The 20,464-nt window shown below is 37.6% G+C and overlaps 1 protein-coding gene across 4 annotated transcripts; it reads left to right on the top strand.

Annotated features, from left to right (window-relative positions):
- Positions 1–5: 5 nt before the first annotated feature.
- On the top strand, positions 6–15,091 carry NDUFAF5 (NADH:ubiquinone oxidoreductase complex assembly factor 5). 4 transcript variants are annotated; one of them, XR_011047973.1, is made up of 12 exons: positions 6–311; positions 449–489; positions 755–818; positions 1,484–1,531; positions 1,628–1,731; positions 2,229–2,268; positions 3,922–4,119; positions 4,636–4,696; positions 5,986–6,069; positions 6,430–6,512; positions 6,642–9,442; positions 11,319–15,091. XR_011047973.1 is itself a non-coding variant. In XM_068398317.1 (11 exons), the coding sequence occupies exons 1-11, from the start codon at positions 66–68 to the stop codon at positions 6,726–6,728; spliced, it is 1,056 nt and encodes a 351-aa protein (XP_068254418.1). In that variant the 5' UTR covers positions 6–65; the 3' UTR covers positions 6,729–15,091. The 4 variants fall into 4 exon arrangements, 2 of the variants coding, with proteins under 2 accessions (XP_068254418.1, XP_068254436.1); XR_011047972.1 differs by having other exon boundaries at positions 6,642–6,888; positions 7,931–15,091; XM_068398317.1 differs by having other exon boundaries at positions 6,642–15,091.
- The last annotated feature ends 5,373 nt before the right edge of the window (positions 15,092–20,464 follow it).

The raw sequence follows: 20,464 nt of genomic DNA on the forward strand, positions 1-20,464 counted from the left end.
AAGGAGGAGGGGGACAAGGCGGGCGGCTCTGGGGGGTGGGTTTTCCCGCGCGTGTGCCGGAGGCGATGGGGACAGCGGCCCTTGGGGCGCGAGCCCTGGGGGGGCCCGGCCGCCCCCTCCTGCGGGCGGGCTGCGGCTGTCGCCGGCTCTGGGCTCTGTCAGGTCGAGCTGCGGCCGCTGCGTCTCCTCCCGCCGGCCCTTCGTCGGGCTCGGGTGCGCTGAGCCCCTTCGACCGGCGGCTGAAGCGGAAACAGAAGAACTGGGCGGCGCTGCAGGCCGAGCCCGCCAAGTGCGACTACCTGCGGGAGGAGGTGGGGGCGGCGGCCGGCGGCCCGGGGCGGCTCCCTCGGCAAGGTGGGGGAGGCGGCGGCGGCGGCGAGGCGAGGGGAAGAACTGCCGGGGGCGTGGGCGCTGCCCCGCGCCCCTGACCGGCGGGCTTTCCCCCTAGGTCGGCGGCAGGATAGCGGACAGGGTGTTTGACATCCCCAGGTGAGCCCCGGCGCGGGGGGAGCGGGGCAGCGCTCCGTGTCCCGCACAGGCCCCTGCAGCTGCAGGGACGCGGCCGGGGGAGGTGACCCGCGGGAAGAAGCGCTGGCTTGTGAGCGGCTTTCTCGTAGCGGTAACCGTAGAAGGGTGCTCGATGTGTTTAGTTCGAAAAGTCGTTTGGAAATGAGCAGACAAAACTTAATGTAGTCTAAAACTTAAAATAGCTCGAGTCTTGATTGCGTTTTGTGTTGCTAAACTTACCCTCTAGAACATTTCCTCTTGCTTTGGATGTTGGCTCTGGAAGAGGTTACATAGTTCAACATTTAACCAAGGTACTGGCTCTTCATCCTTCAAAGTGTTTAAAATAAGTCCGTATTTATCCCTGTGTTTTCAAATAGGTCTCTATTGTAACTTAGAACAATCCTCAGAATATTGATGAGGTAACTCCTTTTTCTTTCTTCCTGCTCATATCCGTAGCTACAGTCCAAAGATGCGTGTTGTGCAGGCTTTTACTCTATAGTCACTGAAGACTAGACAGATAGTAGTGCAAGGGAAGCTGCCTGTATGACAGTTAACCTTTAGTCTTGAGTAGGGAGGTGTTTATTTTTCAGTCACTCTTTGTTGGGCGCACTTAGCTGTTAAAGAGAAGTATCGTTATGGACACTTCTAAATGGTGAACAGTTCACCCTTCGTGAACTGTGCTGTAAATAGAGGTACTTCATTGGCTGTTGATCCGTGGCTTATACCTGACTAAACTTATACCTAAAAATGCAGAATGTGTTTTCTGTTACTACTTCTACCTCAGCTGTTCTCCCTGGGAGTAATTGTTAATATTATGTTGGGGGGAAAAAGCTTTCTGCTTTACATAGAGTTTTATTGAGTGTTAAGGAGATTGCTTTCAGCTTAATATAAATATGTTTAAGTGTTCCAAAAAATGACTAATGTCAACTTATAAAACAACGTAAATATTTGATAGACTTTTAAAATTTTATTTCAGGAAACCGCTGAAAAACTTATTCAAGTTGATATTGCAGAGAATGCTTTAGTAAGTAGCTTTCTGAATGCTAATGTACTTCAATTCCCAAATGCAGGAAAGCAAAAGTGAGTTTCTGATGTTGTTTTTCTTCTGATCCAACATTAGAAAAATGCTGTAGAATCTGAAATCTCTACAGTCAGTGTTGTAGCTGATGAGGAATTCCTTCCTTTCAAAGAAAATACATTTGATCTTGTTGTTAGCAGCTTAAGGTATGCATTAATCATTTATTTACATATTATTTTTTGACTAAAGATGTTAAATAATGTTATTTGAGAATAACTGTAAGGAGAAAAAAAAAAGACAAAAATAAATAGTCCATTAAACAGCTGTAAGTCATGCTATATGAAATGTACTTGATGTTTAGTATGAGTATACATTAGGAAAAACTGCTGTTCTGATGGATTTGTTTGTTTTCCTTCAAGACACATGTAGCTTCTCTCTTTCCTGTGTTTTGACTAACTGGTTTCCACGACTTGCATCTTCTCAGCTTCAGAAAAAAACAACAAACACACACACACAAACTATTTGTATAAACTTTAGTTTTCATTCAGTATCACTCTTAGGCAGGCATTTCAAAACTTTTGCAGCTTGAGAAACTCATTTGTTGCTTTGGTTTCTGAAACATACTTACATAATGTAACAATTATTTGTTTCCCTAAATTTTACTTAATATGCAATTATAAAATGTACACTTCTGTTATTTCAGTTTACATTGGGTGAATGACCTTCCTAGAGCTTTTAAAGAGGTAAGAAACCGTTTTTTAATACTAAAAAATCAACACTTGTAATTACTTGCATTCGGAGTGCCCTGTATTTCCAGGTCTTCTTTAAATAAGAGACACAGAAATAGCTCATGTTGCACAAAAGTATTTTTTGCAGTATTTTTGGCAATTTTAGGAGCATCAGTTGATATTTCTACTAATTTACTGTCTCAGATCAATTTGGAATAAATAACTGGGAAGCAACATGTTTGTATAGTATGTTATAGTCTCAACAGCTGAGATGATGGTAATTAATGTAAACTGAGGCAGTGCTATTGATTTTATTGTGTGTTAGCTCTTACTATCTGTAGTACAAGGGTTTTCTAAATCTAACTTCTCCAGAACTGGTTTATGGAACTTGTATTATTTTTATGTCTCAGCTATTTATTTTTAAATACAATTTTAATCAGATAAAGGCTTTTTGATTTTTAAATGGAACAAATACTTGTTAAGGACAGAAGACTGAAACTGTTACTGAAAAAATCTGATTTTGGATTATTTCAGTTCCTTCCTGCAGGTGAAAACTTTTTTCAAATCAGCTAACTTCAGAGCAAGAGCAAGGAATATTTTAACCAGTTTGCTGTTTTTTCATTTTGTTCATTTTCATTGAATTTATTTCAAATTGGTCAGTCATTACAGTGTTATTCTGTCACCTGTTGGTATGAATGAGTACCCTGCTGTTATGGAAATAATAAAAATAGAAATCAGAATGCCTTCAGAACTTGAAAAAAAAAACTTGGAAAGAAATATATCATTTTCTCTGGAATTTGTGTTCTGTGGAGTGTCAAATAGTTCGACTCCCACAGTAAAAATAACTGACACATTATAGTGTCCCACAAAGGGGAGGGAACTGGGGTTCTTGGCCAACTTTCATTGTGAATGCTCATTTCCTACTTTGGGACCACTGGCTTTAACTAATGGAAACTGCCTTCAGCTGCTTAAACTTCTTACATGTCAATTAAAGACTTCTTTATTAGCATAGAAAAGGTAGCTTGATTAATACTTAATTAAAAAACAGTTTACAAGATTTTTGTTTCAAATCCGTGAGGCAAATTGTTTGAAGCTTTTGCTGTCTTGTTAGCCTGGTTATGTAATATGGCTCTTCTGGGTATCTAAACCAGGGATCATTGCCAATTCTTAAGGAAAGAAGATAATCATGAATTTGTTGTCCGCCTTGGTAGGAAGGGGGCTAGGTTGTCAACCTAGGCTTTTGAGTCATGATTTAAAAAGTATTTTTTGTTGCCCTCATCTGAGAAAGTAAAGTAAGCAGAAGCTATCTTAATCTACCTTATTTTCAGAAGTAAATTAATTGAGGATAGTTTTAGGAGTATCCTGATGAAAATAGTTTTACCCTATATTTCTACAGTGCATTTTGTTTCCTGACTGTAAGGGTACTTTCTAGAGATTCACTCTTTCTTAAGAACAAACAGTCTCTTTTCAGACAGGTTTATCTTGCAGTGTTACCAAAAGCTTTGGTGCAGCTTGCCTTGTGGAATACAGTCAACAGTAAAAATCTGTTACAACTGTTGTAACGTTTGCTTTTAAACTCATTTTAAAAAAAAAAAAAAGTCCTAGGAACTTGTTAGTTAAATAAGCTTAATAAAAAAAAAACTGATTTTTTTTTTTTCTGTGTTGTAGATTCACCAAGTTCTTAAGCCAGATGGAGTATTCATTGGTGCAATGTTTGGGGGAGACACTCTGTATGAGCTTCGCTGCTCTTTGCAGCTAGCAGAACTGGAGAGAGAAGGGGGATTTTCTCCTCACATATCACCGTTCACTGCTGTCTCTGATTTGGGACATCTGCTGTCGAGAGCTGGCTTTAACACCCTGACTGTGGTAATTATAAATAAAACTATCAGAACAATCCACCACATCAGAGCTGCTGGTATATAAAAAATAAAATGTTTCTAAATGTGTTAGTAATGTAGTGCTTCCTGCTGCGTGTCGTGCACCGTGCTGAATAAGTTCTGAAATAGCCTGGACTGCCTCTGTTCTCAGCTTCACTGTGATTAATGAAACCAACTGAAGTGTATCTTTGGCTTGGGGCCCAGTAGAATTTGGATGGTCGTCTTGGACAAATGTCAGAGAAGGTTAGACCTGCTTGAAAAAGCTTTAGACACTCTTGCTGTTTCTTCTAAAACCAAGAAGAAAATAATGGCATTTCGATTAAAATTTGATTGCATTTGGGCTGCTAAACAAAACTTTTTAGAAATGTTAAGACAATATATTCTGAGAAATATGCAGTTTGAACGGAAGTGGCAGATGAGTAGTCCATTAGCAGCTCTGAAGGCTAGTATTAAGCTACTGTTTTAGCTTGATATGCTCTAAAACTAAGCTGCTCAATTCTTTTAGGATACTGATGAAATTCAAGTCAACTACCCAGGATTGTTTGAGGTTATGCAAGACTTGCAAGGCAAGTATATACTTTGTGGAAACATAAACGTTTTCTTTATCAGGAATACAGACACAGAAGAGTTTCACTGTGTGTTTCTTAACTCCAAATCACAGAATGATAGAATAGTTTGGGTTGGAAGGGACCTTTAAAGATCATCTAGTCCAGCCCCCCTGCAATGAGCAGGGACACCTTTAACTAGATCAGGTTGCTCAGAGCTCTGTACAGCCTGACCTTGAATGTTTCCAGGGATGGGGCATCTACCACCTCTCTGGGCAACCTGTGCTAGTGTTTCACCACCCTCACTGTAAAAAATTTCTTCCTAAAAACCATATAAATAAATAATAAATAAAGCTTATTGTAACAGTGGAAGCATTACTTTTTTCCTGATCTCTAGTGAGTCAGGAGATCGTGCCTGTCAGCAGATTTGTGTTGGGAAGCAGAAGTCAAAGATTTGTTACTTCGTGGTCTGCTATGAATTTTCTGCTTCCCTTGTATTCCCATTCTTTGTGAGCCTGTTCAGTGTAAGCTGCTGAAAAGCCCTGAAAGGGAGACAGAATCATATATCCCACATACTGACTTTTCCTGTGAGTGTCCCTAATTATCGGGATGTTCAGGAAACTACTTTGGAATGAGAATAAATAGACCCTCAAATTGGAGTCTGCTGAAGAATGTGAATAACAATTGAGGTGCTTAACAATTGAGTTAGTATTCTGATTGCATTTGTCATGGGTTGTAAAGTAGTCATTCATATGCACTCAGTTGTTACTTACAGAGCAATTAAGGGCATCTTCGTATTCTGGGTCAGCTCCTATTGTTTAGAGTAATTCCTTAATGAAAATAAAACTTGCATTCTCTGCAGAAACATTCAGATGCAGTCAGTGGTTAAAGAGTTTAGAACTGTGGTTATTTTATTTATTAAAAATCTATTGGGATAGTAATTTTGATGCATATCTTTAAAAAAAAAAGTATATATGAGTGGTGTGTCTGAGTGAACACTTTGTACTCGTGCTTAAAATAAATTATACTAGAAAACCTAAATGTTTGAAGACTCAGGCTGAAGAAGTAATAATCTGAAATCATTCCTAGCAATACAAACTGTAAATTGCAAAGCCTTGGCATTAAAAGGCTTTGATTCTTATAGGTAAGAAACTCACCTAATTATTTGTGGTGTGTTGTTCTCTCTTACAGTGTGATTCAGATGATTCTGTACTTATTCTGGTTTAGTAAAAATCTGTCATTAGTGCATGACACTTAACTCATGGCGTATGCTATATCTTATTTTTCTTAAAGCTAAAACATATTTTTAGGTATGGGGGAGAGTAATTGCTCTTGGAATAGAAAACCTCTGCTACACAGGGACACAATGTTGGCAGCTGCTGCAATATACCGAGGTAAGTATTTGGGAGGTAATGAGTTCATCTGAAATGACTTTAAGAACATATTTTCTGTGTCCTTTTTTTCTGACCTATGTGTAATTAAAAAAAAAACAAAACAAAAAAACAACCAACCAAAAAATCATTTTGGAATTTATCATACAGATTATCGTACAGATATTTTAAACTTTAATTATCATGATAGGATTTGAACTATGTGTTGATGCACCAGCATGAGATATTTTTATTGTCCCAAATCTTTCACCAAGAGTCATTATGATGAATATGTCACACTTAGTTTTAATGTTCTGAGAACTAAGTGTTTCTTAGAACTGACATTCTCTGTACCTTTTTTTCTCTTCCTTCCTGCCCTAACAGAAATGTATGGGAATAGCGATGGCTCAGTACCTGCCACGTTTCAGATCTACTACATGATTGGCTGGAAATTCCATGAATCACAGGTAATGTGAAGCCGAACTATTTCTGTTTGAAGGCACTCTTTAAATTACTGATGCTTTAAAAGCTTTTTACAAAATATTTTGACCTAAAATGGGCCCTGTATATTTTTTTGTCCTCTTTTTTTTAATTAGGCAAGACCAGCCCAGAGAGGTTCTGCAACAGTTTCACTTGGAGATCTGGCAAAAATAGATGGACTTCTTTCAAGAGGAAAAAAGTAGTTCTTCATCAGAAATAATAGTTGTCTTGGAGCTTCTATAAAACTTCTCATTGCAAATAGTCTTCACTTGTGCTTATTTTGTGACGACATTCTGAAATGACAATACTATCTGCACGCAGCAGGGTTTTTTGCCTATGCTACAACATCAGCTGTGTAAAAAGGTGTTCATTTTTTGTTTCTAGAGAAATACTTGAGCAGCATTCTAAGTGAATACATGCTCTCCCAACTTCTGATTAAATTACTCTTCTCAATTGTAATACCTCTTCCAGCATTTCAGTATCACAGACTGCTCCAGGTATGATTTGCAAGTCTTGAGTGTATATCACCCTGCATTATTTTTTAATTATTCCTAAAGGATGGTTGATCATAATACACCTGTCACCAAGTACTATTCTGTATTTATAAGACATCCTGTAAGAGCAAATATCAGCAAATACACAGATCTAAATTATTATGGTTTTTGTGGGTTGGAAATTATGGGTAAAAAGTTACTGTCAGTTGTTTGGAATTTGAATGTTTGACTTGTGTATAAGGAAGTTCAGTATTATAAAAATATCTCAGGTTGCTACCCTTCACCTACAGCCCTCACATTCAGTTACTTTTCCTTCTACCCCCAGAGCTAGAAATGTTTCTGAACATGAATAGTAGAGCTCATCCATAAAGAAAGTTGGGTGCTTCATTGTAGCTCTAACAGAATGTATGTATCATGATTTGACTTAATTTACTGAAAGGGGTAGCAGGCAGAAGTCACCCAGCACTCCTGTACATTTCCAATTAGTTAATTAGCTTAGAATTGGCATTCTCTGGAGTTGGTACTCTTTTGGAGTTCCATGGTTGTTTTTTACCTGTTCTTTTATCTCATGGCATTTGAAAAATTAAAGGATGATACTTTGTCTAAATATTAGTTAAAAATTACATTTACATGTTACTTTCTGCTTTTCTACTGTCAGAGGCTGAAAAGCATGAAGTATACTTTTTTTCTCCTTAGCTGTGACGTGGAGCTATGACTTTTCCTGTGTATAACTGCATTACCAGAAATTGATATTAGTTACAAATATGGCCCATTAACCTGAGGTGTTTAGAAAAAAATAATCCACCCAGAGGTTTCACTTGATTGTATTACTGATAGAGAATGATAGAAAGGAAAAGCATGAAGAATATATAATCAGTGTACTGTTCAATCAGTTTTATTGTTGTATCTAGGTGTTGTGTCAGTACTGGTGAAACGAAAGCTTCTCTGGGCTTGGTTTAAGATTATCCAGCAGGTGGAGTTTGACAGAACGGTGTGGCACAGACCAAACAGGCAAGGTAGGCAGAAGCCTTCATATTATGTCAAGGATTATTGAATTATGATTCAGAGACTAATACAGATATTAAAGTTACCTCCTACTGCTTAACCAATATTCAATTTTCAAAATAACAGAATTGCTGTTTAAAAAGAAACTATTCATGCAGTGTTCAGCTGGCTAGAAGATCAATTGAAGGGCCTAATTTGGGGTTTATTTTATCTACCAGGCTTTGACTTTGAATAAGACATGGGCAGAGAAGGTACAAAACTTCATGATAAGGAGGGTAGGAATATTCTGTCCTGCTTTTGCTTACAAGCCTAATCGATAATTATTTGAGAGGAATGAGTTCATCTTTCATTTTCCTTAGAAAAGAACAGTAACCCTCCTGGAAAAAGAGGGAGAGGCTGTAAGTGGTCTGATAACCTTTATAGCCCTTTATCTTAAGACTAAATCTAAAACAAGAGCTTGTTTCTCTGAAAACCTCCATTTTTTTATAGTACATCGATGGACTTAAAACAAGATACTGCGTCACTCTACAGATCTTCTCTGGCTTAAATAAAATTCACTTATTTTGAGGGGAAGCTCTCCACTTTCCCAGATAGATGTAGGTTTCTGTGAAGTTATGTGTCAAATGACTGTAACTATGCATTTTTGCTTTAGTAGGTTAATTTCCAGTCACTTGAGCTGGTGGTTGTGACTCAGATGTGTTAAGAGACTGAGGAGGTGGAATGTGCTGGGTAAATGTTAATTGGAGAATTGCTCCTACTGTGCTTATTTGAAGCACTCAGTTAAGTTACAAAGAAAAGGAAGGATTGCCAGTTCTTTGATTCTGTATTCCATGGATGGAATATGTAAACAGTAAAGTAGATAAGAACGTGGTTTGGTAATGGGGAAATGTACCTTCTGAACAGGGAGAAATAGAAGAGTAGTTTTCTTCCTAGCACTTGGAAAAAAAAAAAAAAAAGGTTTAGATATTCTGTTAACTTGGAAAAGGACGGGAGTAGTAAAAGTGAGGAGTAACAAATATGTCATTGGATGAGCGTTGGCTGGAATTAGGGGGCATGCAACTGACAGGTAAGGTGTTCATTTTCCCGGCTGACTACATTTGAATAACTGCCTTTTAGGTGTGTTATTAACTGCAATTACTTTTTTTTTTCCCCCTGTAGTATTTCTTCTTGGAATTCTAGGTTGCTCTTTCCTCTAGTCACTTTCTTTGTTGACACTTGAATGAATAGCTTTGAAAACAGTTAGTTTACTATGAACAGCTGTGTTTGTCACCTAAGGCTCTGTTATATTTTACTTCTCTTTTTCAGATTTAAGTCTTTATGGCTTTCTAAAATTGTCATGAAGAAGATTGTGGTTGCCAGTCGCTAGTCTAGAAATTGTTTTAAACTATAAATGCATCTTAAAAATCAGCTTTTGCAGAGTAAGTAACTTCTAAAAAGTAGTTGCTAAGGTGACATAATGTCTCTTGTTAGCTTAGTTAGTTTTTAAAATCTTTATGCATAATACAGAATGTTTTTCTCCTGATTACAGAAGAAAGGAAAAAAGAATTCTGGGAGATAATAGTTTTGACTAATCAAAAGTTAGGAGCCCATAAATTAAAAAAAAGCTTAGAAGCAACACATGTATGCTTAATGAACATTAGTATTTTTGAGCATCAAAAAGGTTCTGAGGGTCTGAGTCACAGATCAATGAAGCATGCTTATTCAGTGTCTGATTACAGGATCTGTCAATGTATAGTTTTATGCAAGTCTGCTTAGTATATAGGGATGATAATGAGGCGCTACATTTTGTAACCCAAGCATTAGATTTTGTAGGTCCTGTGCTTTCAGAAGACTGAGAGTTTGTGAAGTTAAAACATGGGAAAGGATTCTTGATTACCTCAAATTTATAAAAATTTCATCAGCAGAAGTACAGAGGTGAACCACACAAAATTAAATTTAACTGTATTTTTTTACTCTGCTTAAAAAAGAAATAAATATGAATGACACTTTTTTCAATGTTTTCTAGAAGTGAGGTAAAACTAAACTTTGTCAGTTGCAGGAGGAGAAACACACCAGTCGTTCATACAGTGTTTAATTGGAATTTCCTGATGCAAAGATCTAATCTAGTGGATTAAATTCATTAGAGCATCTTGTTCAAGAAGCCACATTAAGAAAGCTAGCATAAATGTCAAACCTGTTAAATTTTCATTTGTCTAACCCAAGAATTTAATATCCACTTTTCAAAGATGTGATCTATTTTGGTCCAGGTTTTGGAGCCATTATTTTGGGGAAGTACAATTCTTGTATTAGTTTGGTTGGAATCAGTCTGAGTACTGAAGCAAATGCAACCTGTATAGCTAGTTGGTGGATTTCCTGAATATCTTAGGTGCCCTCAGATGAAGGAAAATGAAAGAGAATTACAAAAAGGAAAAGAACAATCTGAGACAGTTAAGTTTTAGCTGAACACTGCATATCAGTGTGGAGTAGAAAACACCGAAGAGAGTGCATGTGCTTGTTGTAGGGGAAGACAACTTGTGGCTTAAATCAGGTTAGAATTAAAGTGGTTTGTGGATTTATTAATAGCTTGTAATTAACTGTTAGTCTGTGAATTATACATGCAGGATTAATAGGAGCAATATAACAGATAAATGGCTGCACTAGACCCTTACAAAATCTTAGTAAACACCTTCAGATATCTAAACACCCTTCTACAGCAATCCCCCACAAGTTTGCAGTTACATGCTCACCTCTCTCCCTTTAACAGGAGGTTTGGGTTATAAGAGCCCACCCTTCTAGGAGTACATTACCCTGTTTACATCCATCTTTGGCAATGGGGATGCTGTAGCTGCGTGCTTACCTGTGCTGTTCCCTGCGCTCTGCTCATCCACCCAGCTGTTGGGATAGCAGCCCACAAGGCGATGTGCAGACACCCCAGGAGTAACCCCAGGAGTAGTCACTGCTTGTTGCACCCTGTAGTGTCAGCCTACTGGCAGGTGTGCAGGCTGCTCCTGGCTGCTGGGGAGGGTGCTCCCTCAGACCTCAACAGAGCTTGACAGGCCAGGAGGGCATCTTCTCAATGTCAGACCAGGTTTTCACTGCTTCTCTCTTCTCGCTGTTAGGAATGTTAGTGCTTTTTGTACTTGATCTTAAGTTGGCTCTTTTTTTTCCCTACCCAAGGTCTCTTGGTAACCACCTGGTTACTGTTTAATGTGTCTGATGGTTGTCTTCATTTTCAACCTTACCAGATTTTGAACAAACACCCTCTCAGTTTTGGAGATTCTGTTCACGCACGTTGCACTTGTATTTCTGTCTTAGCAGCTGATGTTGTCCAGGCTTTTTTGCCAAGAGGAAGCCATGTGGATTTCCCCCACAATTTGGATCTGTTTCTTGGGGTACAAGATACATTCATAAAGTAAGGGACGAAGTCCTTCTCAGAAAAAATGTTTCTGTTTGGAACCTGATGTTGGAGCAGTGATGATGAATACTGGGGAATCTTATTTGGCCTCAAAGTGTTCATGATAGGCCAGAATGTATCACAGTATAGCAGTTTTCTAATGATAATGTGTAAAATGAGGCTTCATTTTTGCTGCACTAATGAATCCCAATTCCTACATCTGTTTTTCTGCATTCTCTAGGGATTCCTTACGCTATGTGCAAGTAGAAGTGCAACTTGAAGTTGGGGTCTGCACATTGTGTGACTTCTGATCATTTACCTATTCTTTTAACATTGCACACAGAGTTTGTGTGAGTACGCTAAGAAAACAAAACTATCTTGTGAATAAAAGTATTTACCATGAAAATTTCCATACTCCTGATCAAATGTTTCTGGTCTCATAGATGACAAAACTATAGGGACAGAAATGTGTTGGATATCTTTCTTCTGTATATAGTATCATGTTTTTAGCCAAATGAGCAACCTAAAAAAAGTGACTATTTTACTTAGTATATGCATTCATTTAAATAGTTGGAAGCTTTAATCTTAAACTTTTTACTTGTAAGGTGAAGTACCCCAATATTAAGAAATTACTTATTCTGTGGAAATACTATGCAAAATTAACAATTTACTAAGGGAATCTAATGGGTAACAGGTCTAGTAAGCAGTAACTTCAAATTTTTGTTGACACTGGAATTGTTGTACTCTATTTTCTCCCTGAACTGGGCCACTGATGGATGTATGCAATGCTCCTTTTTTAGCTCCTCCATCATCTCATCTCTACAAAGTATATACTGCTTTAGCATCTCGGTGGCAGGTGCATCCATTCTTACCAAAAGCTGCTTTAGGGATGTTGTTAAGTCTCCCACTTCTTTCTACTATGTATTCTATTTTTCTTTTTGTGAAGATCTATTAGTTTATTGAAGTTCTAGAATTATTCACTACTTTAATTTGATGCAGAACTTACTGACATTTGATACATGACTTCTGATGTTATTTCTTAATATCAGAGTTACTTTCACTTTTGTAATTAAAAATGTAATTCCCATAAAGAACCACTTTAGATTTGATGGTTATATTCCCAGTCAGTATCTTTCCTGACTCAACTGCAGAATGCCCAATCTCACAGGAGTAATATTGCTGTTCTGAGGCAATGACTGTAGCAAGATTTAGTTGGCAAAATAATGCTGAACTTCATAGGTAGCCAGGTTCAAAATATAAACCAAACTCATAGCCTAGTATCCACGTAACATGTATTTGCATAGCATCCTGTCCATGCCTGATTTTTTTGCCTGTGAATTTCTTTACTTTAGTTACTATATAGATAACTAAAGTTTAGTTCCAGTTATTTCTGGAATTGCAAAAAATAGCAGAGATGTAGCTGCTGCCAAGAGGTTTTGTTAGTCAGGTCTCAAACAAAGCATTCCTTAGATTATTTTGCCTACAGGAGTCAGCTTAGAAGGCATTCTCAGGAGGAGCAGCACTGTTCAGTCAACAGACTTAGAGCACTCTTTTGATGCATGGATGACTGATCTTCAATTACCACCTTTCACAAAACAAACATCTGTTGTTTTACTTATATATAAGCTTTCCAAATAGTAGTTTACAGTTTGGTGTTTTTTCTCCTGGCTCAGTGAATCTTTATTGTATGGAAAGTGGAACTTTGAATGAAGTGGGTGTTCGCATCTATATTCAGGACATTTTAGAGCATGGTGGCTGGTACTGTTTGGTAGCTGGGAGCTAATTATTCCCTTATTCAGAAGATAGAATTTAATTTATAGCTTCTATAACTCTGGTTAGCTATTTCAAAGATATAGAATTAAAAGATAACAGTATGATTATTTATTGGCCTCTGAGATACGTTTGGAGTAGACTTTGTTGTTGAATGCAGGTTTGTGAACCCAAAGGCTTCATAAGTACAGGGAAGTATTTCCCTGCAACTCCCTGCAGAGTGTTAATGTATCTTCACAAATATAAAATTACTGTCTCTGCAGTCCTTGCTGGTATTTTCTACTGGACAGCTTGGTTTTGTCCTGCCAACATTCCTAGGTCTCTAAACAGTCACATAGAGTCTGTGCATAATTTTAGAAATCTTGAGCATTGAAGTCAGAGTCCCTTAGCTGTAAAAGGATCTAAGAGTTAGATGTTACAGAACCGAGTACTGCACATACAAATGCTTCTGGACACTTATCTTTTCAGATTCTGTGTTTGAGTATTGCTGAATAACTCACTACATTTAACTGTACTGTAAATATTATTTGTTTTCTAGCAGCTAACCATCTTGAAAACACATCAACATGACTTAGTAAGTGTAACACTTGAGACGAATTTACAAATGAATCTTGGCATAAGACAAATGTATTTTAACACTGCAGTTTGTACGCTTGCTCCCTGCATATTTATTTTCAACCTCTAGTTGATTAGCTGCTTTGTCTTGTGTACAGAAATGGCCTGTTTAATGCAGTGGGAAGTCAAGTAGAAGCCAGCATTTGTTAATGGATGCTTAGAACAGGCACAGTCAGACATTTTAAATTATTCTAACTAAGCAGTAATTCTCATTTATTTCTAAAGATAGAAGTATAACAACCCAATTACCTAGTTTCCTCACAGACTGTAATGAGTACAGTTAGCATAAAATTGGTCTATAAATTTAATGGGCAATTTCTTGTTGTGTGGACATTGAAAACTAGCAAAAATGTGACAAGCCATATTAGAGTCCATATAGTAACTTGCTCCCATTGGATGCTTCCTTAACAAAATGCATTACTGTAAAATATCAGTCAAATCTGTTCAGTACAAAGAGTTTTTAAAGTAGTGGCTCAAACAGGGATGGCAGTAGAGTTGAAAGTTTCTTCAAGAAAAAAGGTTCCTTTTTTATCTGGGTTAGCAGTAGGGGTTTTTCCCCTTTTAACATGGTATTATGACTGTAGATTCAAACTTGTAATATATGTCAGGATGTGGCTAGTGTCAGGCCAGTTCTGTATGTGCAGCCTCATAAGAATAGTTGGATCAGTTCTTCTAAATGTAGAATGTACACATAGATGATAAAGATAAAAAAAATACATGCTAATACTCTACTGAAAGGGAAAGGGGGTGGTGGAGTCCCACAGCTGATACAGAGATTCTCAAACCATGATTCAGGCAGCTCCTGCTGCATAGGTGCCAGCAGTTGTCCAGTTTCTTGGATGTAACCAGGTGCGGGGCACTTCAGAATGTCTAGCTGATAGGATCCAAAGGACACTTTTCCCTCCCTTCTAGAGCTGATTTGTTTATGATGGGAAATTCTCTCTGTGACCATATTTTCCTACGGTACGGTGAAGAAAACTGAGAAAGATATAGCTAAGTTGCAGTGACCTGCTGAGACTGAAGTGGTGAAAATTCACGCTAGGGAGTGAATAAACAAACAAAAACCTCAAGGCTTGAAGAATAGAACCAAGTTTCTCAAAGTATGTTTTCATGATGGACTTTTGATTTCACTTCTATGCAAGCAAGCATTACTGGACAGAGGGATGAAATGTAAGAGACTTCTCCTGATTGCGAACTTCTTGATCATGAAAATGCTTTAATTACTTCAACAGTGCATCTATTTTAAAAGTACTTTTATTACATCATTCTGTTAAGTACAATGAATAAAATTATAACTATGACTGTGAAAGTAGCAGCAAGTTATTTCTTGTGCATTAGAACATCGACTTAGTGGCACTGACTTTCCTAGGGATTTATGCCCTACCACACTTTTTCCTACCTGATAATTTTATACAGCACACTTGCATACCTTCCTATTTTGCCTTTTAATGCCAACTGAGCAAATGGAATAGTGTGGCTGATCCTGGGCTGCTTTTGTGAGCTGGTGGGCCACTATGTGTACTCTGTGGCTAGCAGCCTGCCAAACAAAACAGGCAGTGTGTTCAGTTCACTTGTTTGTAGGTCCATTAAAAGATGTATCTTTAAATTTCTAGTATTTAACTCAGGGCAATGTAAATTATTTTATTAAAATGTATTATTTGTGTATGTTACAGAAAGAAATACGATCTTTCAGTTTCCGAAGTACGTAATGTTGGATGTTCACATTGGTCTCAGATTAACAATTGTGTTCCAGGTTAGACCCAAAGAATTTTAATCCTGTGAGACTTCTAACTTTAGTTGAAGAAATAGTATTTAAAAGCAGGTACTAAAATAAAAAAAAAAAAAAAAAAAAAATTTTAGTTCGTGAACTCCTCAGCGAGGGGAGAAAAGCATGGAGCAGTCCATTGCTGGCCTCTGTCAAACTGAGCTGTACTCTTCTAAAATAGAAATTCTTATGGAGAAGTGTACTCAGGTCCTTTGTTCAGAGAGGATCACTGAAAAGGTAGGTCAGAGTTTTACATAAATCTCTTTAGAGAGTGTATTCATATCTTATCCAGTAAATCAGTGCATGTCTCTTCACTAGTAGCTAAAGAGTACAGATCTTAATAAAGTGGAAAATAAAATGTGGAAAGTAAAATGCTCTGGGTCTGACAAAATAGGAGTAGGTGTAAGCACAAAGCAAAACCCTGTTTTCGAAGAAGTTTCAGATGTAAAGAAAGTGGACATGTGGGTAAGTTTTGAAGTTGGCTGCAAGGCCAGGTAGGTGAAGCAACATTATTGTTAATAAGGATATTTGTGTTGCAGTCCAATACTTCATTTTTCTCTTCTCTGATTTTTTTTTTAAGTACAGGTTTTCGCTATCTATTGGAAGAACAACACTTGTGCTCTGTAATGAATGTAAATATCTGTTGAAATATACATGATAAGTCTGTGCTGTGTCAGTACAGTCTTCTACTTGCCTTCTATTACATAACTGAGAAACTACAACTAAAGGGGGGAAAACGTTACTAAATCCCATACCCAGCTTCACCTTTTAAGTGCAAATGAGAATGTGATGTTAAGGAGATGCTGCTTGGGAAAGATGCTTCAGTGTTGCGATGGTGGGAACATTAAATACTCTGTTCCTATAACTTTCTTAGGTCAGAGTTTTTCTATAGAAACCAAACCAGCTAAAACTCCAATGCAGTGCCATTAACTGACAATATTGTTACTAAATGCTACACGTGAGAAGAGAATAATTTAACAGTAACAAGAACATTAAAACCAGTATTCTATGGGCCACATACAGTTTGTATTTTAATAAAACATGCATCTTTCATTTTTCATAATGCATTTTGCAGAAATATAGAATGTGATACTTTTTTTTGTGTCTATATTTGCAGTTATTGTCACTTGTATTAAGTTGTTTTGCAGCTTGTCCAGCTCTGTGGAATACAGCTGACTGCATGTTGCTGACTATTTATATTTAAGTTTTTTCTCAAAAAGCAAAAAGGCATATTTATAAAACAAAGTGTGAAAATCCCTGTTCTGGTAGACTTTATTCAACAGTGCAGTATGAATTGACCACGGGAGAATGAAGTTTGAGATAGAAGAGAAATGTAACTTGAAAAGGTACAGCTGTAGTAGATTAACATCTGTGATAACCATGAAGACTTGCCTCTCTTACCAAGAACTAGAATAGCAAAGACAGGAGAAGGAAATGAAGGAAAGAAGGATGGCTGACAACTTTTATATTGAAGTTCACGTTCAAAACTAATGACAAAGACTTAAAGGTATTACCAACTCAAGATTAAAAAAAGTAAAAAGTCATATTTTTCTTTAACCTTATTTGATAATTTAGATTTCCATATGTGTTTTTCCATTTCAACTTTTCATGCCATGGCTTCCCCTTTATATGCTGTAGACAGCTCATTGCTAGTTTTTCATTTTCAAGCTGTGTTACTTAGAGGCATTCAATCATAAATCACAATGATGTGTTTCTTTCCATTTACTAAATGAAAGAGTGCGCATCATTTCTGGATTGAATGATAAATTTGGTTGCCACAAATGCTTTGGCTTAAGACCTTGACATTCATTCCCTCTCCACAGGCATTTATGTCAGGAAAACTTAATTGTTTGAGCACTCATGGAAAGTAAATGCAAGAAGTGCCCCAGTATGACTAAAGCAAATTCACTGAAAAAAATGTAAGTTCGTAGATGTTTTTCAGTACTTTCTGCAACAGCCAGAACTAACAACAAACCAGAAATTCCCCAACTGGTAACACAACTGTTATATGTGGTGTTTTTTTTAATTCAAAAAGGAATGGATAATGACAAGAAAAAAGGTAAAAACTGAGGATGTGTGGCTACAGAACTGGAATGTCATTAGACATGGAAATAAGCCTTGTAGCTGGCTTGATCTCAGGCTTTTTTTTATTCTGCAGAAATTAGTTGCACAGTTGCATCTAAAATCTGACAGTAGGTCACACGAGTCTGGCTGGAGCAGGTCTGGAACTTTGACCTCCACATTACTGAGTTATCCCAATCTGTGTTTTCCTTTGCTGAATGAATTTGTTAGTGTTTTTTAAAGCTGGTGATTATTACCATATGCTACTCTGAAAGGGAATAAAGGGTATAGCTACAAACAGTGAAGCTGGCATTCATGACCAGTATATAAACAATGTCATTGTTCTAAGCGGTCCTAGATAGTTATAGGGAAGTTCCAGTTTAAGGCAGCCAGCTCCTGAGGAGTGTGCCTCTGCAAAGGAAGAGCAGGAGGCACAAAGAATTGAACAATAACTCTTACTCATAGTTTCTGTTTGCCCCTTGTTGCTCAGGCCCTGAAGTGCAAAGCTTGCAAAGTGGCTTGAAAGTTTCTGCAATCTTTTCTCCCCCCTGCAATGGAATGAAAGTAGCTGTGCAGAGCAGCATATTTCTTATAGTTGTGTAGTCAGTTTGAAAATAGGAGGCGCTTCTGAGGGCAAAGCTTTTATTTTGGGATGTGACTCAAGGTAGCATTTTTGCTTCCTCTTCTTGTTACCAAAAATTAAAAGTATTATTAAACTAGTAATGTTTGCAGCTATGCTGGGGAAACTATATTGCTTTAACGGGATTGCACATGTGTAACTACTTAAAACTCGGGGCAGCGGGGGGGGGCAGGGAGTAGGACACTAAAAGTGGATGGAATCCCACTCCATTTATCACAATTACATTAGCTACACAAGGCTAACTGGAGTGAGGAGTCAGAAAATTCCCTTTCATCACTGAATGGTAGGTAGAGCCAGAATACTATAAATGTATCCAGAGCACAACTCTGAATTCAAATTTTCTGGGTTTACAGTTCTGTTTTAAAGTGACTTCTCTGCCCTTAGAAATAGGTCTTGGAAGTGGACTAATATAAAAATTTGAGGGGACAGATGGTTGAGACATGCTAAAGATATGTCCATTTTCCCTGTGTTCCCCAGAGGAAGGCAACTATGCTATATTTTATTTAGTTGATGGTACAGGGGTTACTCTGAAACCATCCAATCCCCTTTTGGCTCAATTTATTTAATACTGACTCTACAGCAATTACCTCGTTTCTTAGAGAAATGTAAGTGAGAACTGTCAAAGGGAGAAGAATAGTCCATGGAGCATCAGAGAACCAAAGAGCCAAAAGACTTTGACACAACTGACTTCCCTTATGACATGTATTTCAGTGTGTACCTGTCTGTTGTAGCCACTTCATCCTTCCCTTTTAATTTTCCCTTGTATGGGAGATTGTACCTTGCCAAGCCTCTTAATTTGAATTTTTACAGCTGATTTATTATGATTTATCAGTTACTGCTTTTCCCTTGTTAATTTTATGTGTTCAGCTTCACCATGGTCCCATGTTACTCATGAAAGGACCTAAACTATGTTCATTGATACATACCAAACTGAACGTGGATTGAGTACTGCTGTGATTACCTGTAATATAATCTGTTCTGCAAATGTGGGAGTGGTAATTGCTGATTTCAAATTTAGAAAGTATTTCTGAGGAAAAAAAAAAAGTTTCAACTATTTTGTTCTGCAGAACTTACCTAAGTTTTCTTCCTTATATCTGGTGTTAAAATGAAGATAAATGAAGAGTTACACTTTCTATGATAGGAATCCTATGATTTATGATCAATAGGAGAGAGATGAAGAAAAAAAAAAAAGTCTTAACCTAGTATCTATAGAGGTTATTCCAAACAGAAGACTAGTATTGGATAAAGGCGTCAAAGTACCGACAGAGAGCACTATGAAAAAGACTCGGAAACAGAGCATTTGGAGTGGAGGACTCACACAGCACCATAGGCTAAACTAAAGCCCGAGATGTCAGTTTAGGTAAGAGTCAGAAAGTTCTGAAGCTGAAAATGAGAAGCCTGAATGTGATGTGAAAGATAAAGGAATGATAAAACCAGGTGCCAAGGGCAGGGGGTGGTTAGCAGCTGTATTCCCAATAAACCAAGGAACGCAGGGTGACAAGCAGGAAAAGGGGTAATGTCAAAAGTATATCTGTTATGGTTTGAGGATCAGAGAGAGAGGAAAACAGGTTTGGAGGACAACGTGAAAGGAAAGCAGATAGAATTTAGCAATAGCTTAGCTAAAGGAGAAATAGGTTTTAGTGTTCTGATGGTGGAAGAAAAGAAAAAGTTTGACAGAAGGGATCTAACAAACTTGAAACACTTTTTTTTTTTGGTAGTTAGCTGGAGGTGAGAAGGCACACCTTCGATTCTGCTGCTAAAAATGGGAGCTGGGAGTACAGCCAGCAGAGATTTAGATCACTCAAAGGCAAAAATGACTTTTGGAAATACTGAGAATAGGTGATGTCATTGAGGTGAAAGAGACAAAGTGCACCAAAAGAGCTCCCCACGAGGCTGCAGGACAAGGAAATTTGTCTTTTATCAGCTTATTCAATGAGTTTAAGTTGGAGGGGGAGAAGTTATTACTTTTCCTTTCTTCTTTGACATTATATAGATTGATAGGTGCAATCATCAAAAAGATTAAAAAAAATATTATGAAGATAAGATTCAGACTTTGTCAGTGTCTTCCTGGTCGCTTGGATAAGTCAAATTTCAGTGAAGGAAAGGGAAAAGTATGCTGTAGATTCAAAAGGTTTAGAACTAGTTTTGCTACATAAAACATTGAAAAAGTTTTGGAGAGAGGTTTGATGGAACAGGTTTAGTAGTGAAGATGAGAG

Source organism: Nyctibius grandis, chromosome 1 (assembly GCF_013368605.1).
Source record: "Nyctibius grandis isolate bNycGra1 chromosome 1, bNycGra1.pri, whole genome shotgun sequence".
Lineage (NCBI taxonomy): Eukaryota > Metazoa > Chordata > Aves > Nyctibiiformes > Nyctibiidae > Nyctibius > Nyctibius grandis.